Consider the following 11,863-nt stretch of genomic DNA (forward strand, 5'->3'; position numbering starts at 1 on the left):
GTAAAATTGAACTTTTCTAAGTCAACTATCAGACAGCATATGATTAACGTGGGAGCACATTCGATGCTCATCACTCCTAAATGAATTGGGACAATCTGAACGGTCCATATTTAAATACTTTTTTTTATTTTTTTTAAAATAAAAATTTATAAAATTTTAAATAAATATATTTATTATTAACATGTATCATTTATACTTAATCAGATGAGTCTAATTTTTATTAATTTTTTTATGATTTTTTATAAGTTGATTATATAGATTTAGTCTGTACTGTTCATATTTAAAATTTTTAACTTTTTATACTTATTAGATTCAAAACAGTTCAGAATAAATTTATATCGTGAATTTATAAAAATATAAAAAATTAAAATTAAATTTAAACTGGTCTGATTAACTATAAATGATATGTGTTAATAATAAATATATTTATTTAAAATTTTATAAATTTTATTTTAAAAAATAAAAAAAATAAAAAAGTATTTAAATCTGGATTATCTGGACGGTCCAGATGAGCATCGAATGTGCTTCCGATTAACGCAATTATCACGAGGGCGCTGCAAACAAGAGCCAGTCCATTCTGCTTGCCCATGCACGAGATTTCTGTAAAGCAACTTCTCTTGTTCTCTGCTGCTATTGCTTCTCCTTGCCGACGGAATACTACTTGCTCGATCGCGTCCGTTAACTTCTGACAGGTTTGGTACTTTAGAGATGTGATGTGCTGTAATTTTAGAGATCTAACTCCGATTCCATATTGGATCTGAAAATGGGATTCTCGCTTCTACTCGTACGTAATCACTGCTCGCTTTTCCATTTCCATTTTTCATTGAAACGGTTTCACCTCTTAGTATTGCTTCTTGTCAAATCGGATATTTGTTTCCTTCTTTAGCATATTTGTTTTTAACCTCCGGCGATCGACGGGTTGTTTTTTGGCAGAAACTTTAGAATCAAAATGTCTTCCGATTCTGCTGTTCCTTTGGCCGGGAGTCCCATCATAGTGAGTTCTCTCTCTGACTCTTCCTCCCCCTCCCCACTCTTTCTTTATCATGGTCATTTTCGGCTTCTTATTGGTAAAACACGCTTTCATTATTGGCGTGTAGTTAGACTGAGACTCACGGAAACGGAGGACTTTTTTCCAGGTGGGATTTGGCGGCGCCGCCTTGGATTTCTTGGCAGTGGTGGCGGCTTTTCCTAAGCCCGACGACAAAATCAGGAGCACTAACCTGAAGGTTTGCTCCCGTTTTCCCTTTTTAAGTTTTTATTAATCAAACCGCTTAGAAATAATTCTACATTTTTTGGGGCAACAAAATAATTGGAGTTTGGCTATTGGGCACATGAGACTTGTTCTATTGAAATTATACTATATTTTTTATTGTTAAATTATGCATTCTATTTTTAATTTTATATATTTATTATAATATCTTTTATTGACCTGCAAGCTACCTTACATAATTTTCTTTGTTCCAAGAATTAGAAAAGATTCAGTTTGATTTACTGATGATCAATTTTTACTAATTAGAATTCTTAAATTTTTAGATACTTGGACTTATTTATCAATAAGTTGGTTCACTCAGTTTTGTTTGCCCTTCTCTTAATCCTTTAAGTAAATTATTTTCTCTCAATTTTTGTAACCTTTATTGTATAATTTCAAAAGTATTCTCCAACAAATTTTAAAAAAGAAGTGCGGTATTTTAATTTGAAAATTCTTCCAACACATTAAATCTCTCTTTTTTAAAATGTAGGGGCAAAATTAAAGAGTTGGTTAGAAGTAATTTATAAAAAAGAAGAGGAGGAATAAATATTCGTAGTGTCTGTCTGTTACTCTTCCTGGCCAGCCATGATGATCGTTTGGGAATGTGATCGACGGTGAAATTCTCTGGTTTGATAGGTTCAAGGCGGCGGAAACGCGGGAAACGCTTTAACTTGTGCTGCACGTTTGGGCTTAAAGCCAAGAATAATTTCTAAGGTTTTTTAGGCTATGAATTTTTTAGGTTTATTTCTGGTTTTTAAACATGCCAGTTCTGTATTTTCTAAGGTATCGATAGATGCTGTATCCAACCTGCTGGCTGATTGCGCTTGCTTCTGATGCAATTTAAAATCATTAGGTTGCAAATGACATTCAGGGTAGGGCTGTTTTAGAAGAGCTAGAAGCTGATGGAGTGGATACATTTTTTTTCGTGGTATGTCTAAATTAGAGCCAGATTTTAATTTTTCATTCTTCACCCTGTAGTTGCTGCTTTACAACTTCTATTTTGTTAAGCTGCAACTCAACTTAATTTCATTGTTACATGTTACCGGTTTTATTTATAAATCATTTTTATTTCAAATACAGTTAAATTATTAATATTATCTAAACAAGAAAGAAAATTTTCAATTCACCCTTATTAAATATATGATGTTTAGAAACGCGTTTTTTTCTCATATAACTTTTTATTTTCCGTTTATTGAAAATTGTAAAAGGATAAAAATAGAAGAAAATAATTAATAATTCACTTTTTATTTAAAGTTAATTTAAAAAAAAAACTATAGATTCTTTCTCAAAAGTAAGTGAATTATATACCGGATAGTCCTTTGTTGATTTTTTTCAAGTCTTCTGTTGATTTTGTTTTCAGGTATCCGAGGAGGGTTGTTCACCATTTTCCTATGTCATCATTGACAGCCAGGCGTACGATACTTTTAAAATGATTTATGCGCGCACGCTGTTGATTTTGTCGTAATTGCTCGCTTGATGGATTTGGATTTGAAAATTCGAAAATGGGGGTTATTGAAGTTACTTTAGATGTGAGACAGATTCCAAAAAATAGTCGCAAGGTTCTGCGTTAAAGTCCTAACAAATAAGCACATGATTTTTGTAGGAAAGTTGATAAAAATCTGTAAAAATGAATAACATAGAACGATAGTCATTAATGTGATACGTTTTCCATGTACGATTTCCTCCCGTTTAAATTGTCACGTCTAACTTAGATGACTGTAAGAACTGCTTGAAACATGAGATGCAGCTGTTGGTAACGTATAAAGCAAGTCAATTGATCATGCTTTGAACCTTCAGGAAAACACGTGCATGCATATTCACAGCAGGATATCCTCCCATGATGCCGGAAGATCTTTCCAGAGACAGTTTGTTATCTGCACTGGATGGAGCAAGATTGGTTTATTTTGATGGAAGGATGCATGAAACTGCTCTGCTCATTGCTCGAGAGGTAATTGTTTAGGTAGTTTGCTCATGATGTTGATGGAAAGTCATTCCATCGCAATTGAACTTCAAGATTTAATGTTTTATATGGTCGTGTCTTGCAAAATGTCCCTAAAAGAAGAATACCAACTTACCATTCCAACGATTGAATGAAAGCCTCATTTTAAGAAGAAAAGTCTGAAGCTGGATGATCTTCGAAGTTATACTATATTATGGAGCATGGATGAGTTTTGTTACTCTTACTTTCCTAGTCATGGTTTATCCACTTTTCATTGTGACAAGACATGGTAGTGATGTTATTGTGATTTAAATCAGAGATATATATTATTATCACTGCATTTATTAACGTGCAATTTTAATGTTCTTGCATTTCATGATTGAAGATGAGAAAACCATCTGATTAGATGTAATATACATACATATATATATATATATATATGTGCACACACACGGCTGCAGGCATTTTGCAAGAATATATCTATCTTAGTTGATGCCGAAAGACCAAGGGAGGGGCTAGATGAGCTCCTCACTATGACGGATTATCTTGTCTGCGCGGAGAGATTCCCACAGGCAAGTAACTCATACTCGCCTAAAGAACAATGTCATGAGAAACTTGGGATCTGTGAATCCTCCATTGGCATGTAGATATTACTTCTATTTTCCAACTTTTCATCAGTGGATCAATGGATGTGTTCCTCAAATTCAAAACACTAGTTTAGCCTTGTAGCCGAAGAATGGAATCTAAACTCTTTGCAGCCTTGCCCTTTAACTATGTTTGATCGTATAGGGGGCGTACACTTCTGTTTTCTTAACTTCCATTTGGTCTGTTATCAATTATTAAAGTATTTTATTTGTTTATATTTGTATTTCTATGGTCAAGTGTGGTCAAACTGCCTTCTTTGGTGATAATTTGTCACCGTCCTTTTTAAACCTTCATAATGCTACATGAGATCTGTTGTTTTTGGGATTTGACAGGCCTGGACGGAGGCGGCTTCCATTCCAAGGGCAATGGTTTCAATTCTTTTGAAGCTTCCAAAACTCAAATTTGTGATTGCAACTTTGGGGGAAAATGGCTCCATGATGCTTGAGCAATGCATGGATGGTGAATATACATATTGCAGACATCCTGCTTTCCTGTATTTGATTATCTTTTAGAAGGTAAGTTACAGTGTACTTTCTGGCAGACGGTCCGCAGACAGAAGAAATGGATGTAGACAGATCTTTCGAATCCTTAGTGAGGCAAAAGGATGACAGCATAGCCAAGCCAACCTGCATAGCAACGGTAATAACTGTTGAAACTTGAAGATATCTTCTTTCATGCTGTAATAATGCTGAAGTGAACCCTGATGTGTGTGAAATATCTATTGAAAATTAAAGGTAGGATCATCAACTATTGTAAGGTCCACTTAATTTCACTTCTTCCCCCTTAATCATGGCAGCATGTGACCAAATTTAGAGCAGAAGGAATAGGAAGTGTTTGTGGGAGGTTGTATGTGGGGACAGCTGAGAAAATTCCTCCGTCACAGCTCATTGATACAACCGGTGCTGGGGATGCATTCGTTGGAGCTGTTCTGTATGGTATGTCATTATCATGATGCCTTTTTACGGGCAAGCTTAAATTTGATTATTTTTATATCACTGGAATTTAACTCGACATCAACTGTATATGCAAACAACTCTTGAGGCAGATTGATCCATCCGGAAGAGCTTGACTTCTACAATCCCATTTCTGATCTTTTCATCACCAAGAAACTTGCGGGCTACCTTTTTCTATGTTTGCTTTGATCAATTCGTTGATTAACCGCCTTGTTTGTTTCCTTCATTTGATGATACATGCTTTCAATTCATGGAGCCTTTGCTTGACTTTCAGCAATCTGCAACAACTTATCACCGGAGAAAATGTTGCCATTTGCTTCTTGTGTGGTAAGCAGAACTGTAATCCAAATAACTATGAACATAGAGCCAAAAAAGTCTGACAAGTTTCTTGAGAGAAGAATGAACATGCAATTTACCCGGTAACCGCAACTTGCTCTTCTATTTTTGGGCCAAGTGCAGGCAGCTGCAAAATGTAGAGCTTTGGGAGCTCGAAGTGGTCTTCCCCGTCGTGAAGACCCGTGCCTGGCTTCCTTTTACAATAGAGATCCTAATCAGTGATGACATCGTAACTGTAAGCGAGCAACAAGGTTTCAGCATAAAACTAGAGTTAGGTGTAATAATGTCTCTCATTCAGCGTGCGAAAAAACAAATTTTCTCCGTGCATGAGATATAGTGTGGCCCTTAAGTTGCATTGTCCATTTGAAAACTAGATGCAATTAAAGTTGTGCCTGCCAATATTGTTGAAAAGTGCCAACTTGAAGAATCTTTTGGTATGTTAGCACCATTGATATACTTTTTTATTATTGAACTCCTCTATTGTTTCTTTAATAAAAGAATATTGCCATTTGATATTAAGGCATGGTAGATATCAAGAAGTATGCATAAATAGATTAAATGGGCCATAATACTGGACTTTGTTAGTAGATGAGACTAATTGTTGATATTAAAGCATGTAAGAAGTTTTCCCATGCTTCGAGTTTATTTTGACACTAATGTTACCTTAAACCTTCAAAATCAATCATTCCATCAAATTATATTTAAAGATAGGGTAAACATAATTTTTAATCTCTGTACTTTACTCGTATTTTATTTTTTGATCCCTCTACTTTTTTTCGGTATTTTAAGTTTTTGTCTTTTGTTTTTCATTATTTTTGGTTCCTTTATGCGCAAAGTAGAGGAACCTTGAATGGATTCAAAAACAATAAATATTAAATTTATATCTAACCGAATTCAAATTATCAAGTTTATACCTAAAGGTTATAAGGTGATTTTAGAGCATCAACTAAGAGTTTGAAGGATAGATTGAATATTGAAATTTCATCATAGAGCTTCTTGAAGGGATTTTCTAGATCTCTTCTTTTATCCATGCTTTGATTCTTTGTGTTGTTTCTAAACATTTATGCATGTTTTGAGCTAGTTTTCTTTTATCATTAGGGATTTATAACCTTTGATGCTTTATAAGTATATTTCTTTCTAGAGATTGATTTGATGGATATTTTAATGCTTCATATGATTCTTTATTCTCATACTATTAGATGGCTAACTTTAGTATGTGCATGGATCTAGAATTCGCCTTTGATAAAAAAGAATCTCAGTTAAATCATTATTTAAACAACTTAGAATTAGAATTAATCTAATTTGTATTTGAGATAAATACATACTCAAAAAGCCCTAGGAATTCTTTAAGGTTTGTGTATAATTGGATTAGTGTTTGCTTGAGATATCATAATATGGTTAGGGTCATTGGTTTTGTAATCAATGAATACATAATCTAAATTAGAAGCTTGCTTTAAAGTTATATTAAAACACAATAACTAGAAAAAAATTGAATTGCAAGGCATAAAAGGAAATTAGAATTCTAGGTTCTCTTTAATTGTTAATCCTACCTTTGATATATCTTTGACTTTATTTTTTTCATATTTTTTAATTTAATAGAAACTTCATTATTTGATTGGATAACTTAATTAAAGTGAAAATAACTTTTGTTTGTGTCTAATTCCTTTCACTTGAATTCCTTGTGAGATAACTTTAATTTGTTATATATGTTAGCTCCATATACACTTGCTGTGTGTTTAAAATTTGTACACATCATTAATTTATATCAAATTTAAGAAAGAAAAAATTTTTAAATTTTCAAATGTCATGTGATATCCCAATAAAACATAGGTATGAGGCTCATGATAACAAGTAACTGGGGATATGAGACCGTAATAAGAATGATAGGCATTGAATTTGCATAAAATATCAAATATAATTTAGTCGACCTGTGTTGAAAATTAGGTATGTAACGGGTGAAAGTTTTATAAGAATTATTTTTAAATTTAAGTGATACCATATCATTAAATATAAATTACCTTTTACATTTCCAATATACATGAAGCTCCGGAGTAAAAAATCTTGCGGTAACCATTGTAGAAATGAAACAAGTTTGTGTATATTATTAACATGGACGAAGCATGTTATTTTTGTTATTAATTGGTATAGAATTATAATTTTGTAAAAAAATTACATCTTGAAGGCCACATGGGTAGAGCCGGGAATTTAAGTTAGGTATGCGGGTTGGTTTGAATAACTAGTCATAAGGATCAGGTTAGGTTAAAAAAAAATTAATCAAAATAAAAACAAGTTTTTTTTTTTTGGCCTGGACGATATATTTTATTAAATCATATGAGTTAATTCTGATGGGTTAGGATTGGGCCATTTAACTATATTGAAAAAAGAAAAAAGAAAAAAGTTTGTGGATATAAACTATGTAAGGCATGACTTACTAAATCCATTCATATTTTGTACACTATTATGAATTAATATTTTTTGTATCTTAGAATGAGTCATTAAATAATATCAAATTATAACTCATCATTTAGGTGTATTTTTTTTAAATTTATGAAAAAAATAAATTGAAAAAAATGCGCTAGCAAGTTAGCCCAGTTAACTTGTCAACTTTCAAGAGTTGGTTGAATTGAGATTTTTTTAATTCATATAAAAATAAATTAAATCCAATCTAACTCACATTTTCTTCAATTCATATGGTCGGAGTTGGCTCAAATCTTCAACGCTGCTCATGGAAATTGCAATTAAGAAATGGAAACAAAATTGATGAGCGTGGATTGGATTTGCAATGAAATCATAAATCTAATTAAAACAAAAGGTAAAAAGGCATGTAAGAATTCAATAATTTTTTTGGAATGTAATTTATATGCAATGAAAAATTCTAAATAAATGAATTTGTTGCTTATATTTTTATATGTATTGGATAATAAATTATAAAATAAAATATAAGCAAGATCCATCATCGAATGACAAATTCATGAGATGTCATGTTTGCAGTCAGCGAGGGGTGGTAGAAGGAGAAAAGAGTGAAAATATAATAAAATGTAAAACTGAATAAACAAATTGTAAAATAAAATATTTATTATTTTAATTTTAATTTTAATTATATGGGGTAAATAAACGTCTCAAAATAATAAATTTTTTTATATTTTTATATTTTTAATATGCACGTAGTTGAAGTAAAATTTTTTGAATAGTCTGTGTGAAAATAAAGATTTTATTTTCCAAACATGTAATATTTTATAAGATTGAATTTTATTTTAAATTAAAAAATATTTAATAAAAAATATTTAATCTTGATTTATGTGGGAATAACGCAACTTGACATAACAATCATTCTTTATATTTATTATATGCACAGAATAATAACTTATAAAATAATTTATGAGGGAAAAAATTTGTTCTTCATATTCTTCCTTCTTATTATGCATGAAGTTCTATATCAATTCTTAATATATAGAAGTATACTGCTCCTACTTGCCATTTACGTTCCAATTATATAATGTAGAAAGGTATGCTGACTTCTTGGTATCATTCGCACGCAAAAATATACATAAATAGATACACACACGATGCTGGCATATGAAAACTAATAATTTAGACTGAGTCTGACAGACTAATCCAAACCTATTTGAAAAGTTTCGGACTAGGGATAAAAAATATGATTTCTTTTTTTTAATTTTTGAGCTAACCCAAATAGATCTAAAAAAAATCTAAGCCAAGGCCGATCGGGTACAGGCTTAGCTCCTCCAATATTCAAATAAAAAATTTATTTTGCAAAAATATATAAAATATAATCAATATTGATTAATTCTTTAAGTTTTAAGTCATTTTATATTAAAATATTATATATTTGAGTTTTATACATTGTTTAAATATAAAAAATATATTTATAATTTTTATAACATAAGATAATAAATTTTAAGTTAAAAAAATAATAAATAAAAATGATTTTAAAAATAAAATTAAGATATTCGGGCTACTTGAAGGAATTCAATCAGGCTTCACTATTATGGTTTCAGAGAGTCGACCTAGCCCAGCCCTTGAATTCCATCTCTATTGGCATACATACAAAATATTAACAAGTCCAACCATTCTATGAATGATTACACAACAATTATGTTTAAAATTTAACTTCAATGATATTATTAAACTTTTTCTCATAATTATCAATGATGATATTTTAAATAATAATTTCCTGGACTGAAATATTATTTTACCAATAATTATGAAAGCAACACACCATAGAAGCTGTTCAGTCAAAAAGTCAAAATTTTACATGCACATAATTAAAATCAAAATGTCATGTAGATTCAAGACACGGTATGAACTTAAAACATGCATAAAACATAAAAAAAATCATTACAAAACAAATTCAATAATAATTCCCGTGCAAATCTATCTAGTTAATGTAAAAGTATAATTGAAAAAAGGGAGAATCACCCTAAGGGTCCTCAAAACATAAAAAATTGTACTTTGGGCATAATAGATACTGATAATGCATTGCAAGCTTGAGGGCCTTTGTTGTAATTTTTGTTGATAGTGAAAATATAATTTTTACCCCTCTTAAACCTAACCAAGCATGATCTAGTCTTCCTCCTTCTCATCTTCCTTCTCTCTTCCTCTATGTCTTCCTCTTCCTTCTCATAGCATTGTATTACAATTTTAATTCTTCATTCCCTCCTCCGTGAGTGCAAGGGCACTTTGAGTTTTGATTATGGGGTGCTTTACTAGCCAATACAAAATATTACATCTGAACCATTTTATATTCTTGCATAAATAAGCAAAGTTCAAAGATTGTATAAGTAGTAGAAGTTATAATATTCACAAGTACATTTTCAAATATTTACAGCAAAAGTCCATATTTTGACAAACAAAGGTTTAGACTTACGTTGCTGTTTAACCTCACAAATTTACAATTACATGTCCAAATATTTACAAGCATAGGTTTAGCTATTCACAATTCAAAGTCTAGAATTTTTGACTTCAGATATTCATAACTCAATGACGGCAAGTTTTGTTTTGCAACTTCTAGAAAAGTTTCTCAAGTTTACAAACAATTGAAAGTCCTTATATAACATGAAAATGTCATTTAATAAGACAATGTCTACCTATTTTCATATAGTCTGCATGGTTATGTTGAATATTTGTAAAAGTTTTTTAGAGTGATAAACAACAAAAGTCTGTATATAACATAATAAGGTTCATTTATTAACAATACAATGTTCATGTATATCACATGGTTTGTGTGGTTAAGTTGAGCTTACAAATAACACGACAAGTTCTATTTAGTAACAAAAAAGGTCCTTCTATATGGCACACCTAAACATCTACATACGGTTCTTCTATTATTAATAAGCAAAGTTCAAAAATGTACAAGTAAAAGTTTTAATATTCACAAATACCGGTTCAAATATGTATAGGTAAAAGTCTATATCTTGACAAGAAAAGGTTGTTCACAAATTTACAACCAAATATTCAAAGTGTAAGTTCATCAATTCACAATTTAAAGTCTATCTCCAGAATTTCCAAATTCAAATCATCAAACTTAATGATGGCAAGTTCTGGTTTTTGCAACTACTCTAGTAGTTCCCATAAATCCCATAAATCCTATAAACATGTATTTATATGAAAGATAGAATAAAACTTACATGAAAATTTGAGTTATAGAGATTTGATGCTAAGGACCTCATTGATGCTCATCTTGTGAAAAATGGTATTACCTAGGAAGAGTGATCTACAAAGTTATTCGAGAATGACAATAAAGGAAGCAGATCGAGGTTTGTATAAGCTATCTTTGTATGTTGGCTCATTGCAAGAAAGACTGATAAAATCAAGAAGGAGGGGGGAGGGAATGGAAGAATTAAAGAATTGTAATGCAATGATGTGAGGCGGAAGAGGAAGACAAAGGAAGATGATCAGATCATGATTGGTTAGTTTTAAAAGAGGCAAAATTGTACTTTCGCTCCTAACAAAAATTGTAACAGGGGCCATTTGGCCTGCAGTATATCATCAAAATCTATTAGGTTCAAAGTACAATTTTTTGAGGGCCTTAATGCAATTCTCCCATTGAAAAGCCAATAACGCCATCTTGAAATTATATATAAAAAATAAAAAAAACCAAAAGTCACAAGCAAAAGACAGGGGGGAGTTGTAACTTATTGATTAAATGAAATTGATTCTAAATTCATCATACTAAAAAATATTTCTCTGCCTCCTTGCCAACCAATTAGAATGCCTTGCGGAAAATAGCAAAGTATGCAAAATTAAAAGGAAAAGGAAGAATCATACTTAGGTCCTCCAAAGCACATAAACTTTTGCACTTAGAACCCAATACAACTTACACATTCTTTGCAAGCCTAAGGGCTTCTCTTGTAATTATGTTTCTCAGTGAACTGACTCACTTGCCACTTGCATGAACAGTTACTTTCCATTTGACTTGCATCACACGTCTCCCTCCCCCTTCTTATCCCCTCACCGTCTCTCTTGTTCTTGGTGCCCTTGAACCCTAATTGTTATTGTTGGTGATCCAATATCACCATTGCACACCTCTGCCCCAAGAATAAAGGACAATAACTTGTGGGCGTGGTATGAGCACGCATCTTTGTGAATTTATTGCACATCCCCACTTCAGTATGCTTGCCTAGCATGACCTATTTAATTTATGTGTGTATGAAATGTGTGAGGGACTTTAGGATTATTGTTTGCTTTTACATGAGAAAACAGGGATTGAGTTCTTTCAAAGTT

At 31.6% G+C, this 11,863-nt stretch overlaps 1 protein-coding gene across 2 annotated transcripts; it reads left to right on the forward strand.

Annotated features, from left to right (window-relative positions):
• Positions 1 to 525: 525 nt before the first annotated feature.
• LOC129297901 (uncharacterized) lies at positions 526 to 5,641 on the forward strand. Of its 2 annotated transcripts, XM_054936245.1 has the most exons (13): positions 531 to 784; positions 934 to 994; positions 1,137 to 1,226; positions 1,886 to 1,963; positions 2,103 to 2,177; positions 2,610 to 2,662; positions 3,047 to 3,197; positions 3,650 to 3,760; positions 4,166 to 4,292; positions 4,375 to 4,472; positions 4,630 to 4,768; positions 5,061 to 5,113; positions 5,246 to 5,641. In XM_054936245.1, exons 2-13 carry the CDS (start codon positions 950 to 952, stop codon positions 5,342 to 5,344), a joined length of 1,119 nt encoding a protein of 372 aa, XP_054792220.1. In that variant the 5' UTR covers positions 531 to 784; positions 934 to 949; the 3' UTR covers positions 5,345 to 5,641. The 2 variants fall into 2 exon arrangements, with proteins under 2 accessions (XP_054792221.1, XP_054792220.1); XM_054936246.1 differs by lacking the exon at positions 3,650 to 3,760 and having other exon boundaries at positions 526 to 784.
• The last annotated feature ends 6,222 nt before the right edge of the window (positions 5,642 to 11,863 follow it).

This window comes from Prosopis cineraria, unplaced genomic scaffold (genome assembly GCF_029017545.1).
Source record: "Prosopis cineraria cultivar Desert tree isolate PC_DT_omini unplaced genomic scaffold, ASM2901754v1 PC649, whole genome shotgun sequence".
Lineage (NCBI taxonomy): Eukaryota > Viridiplantae > Streptophyta > Magnoliopsida > Fabales > Fabaceae > Prosopis > Prosopis cineraria.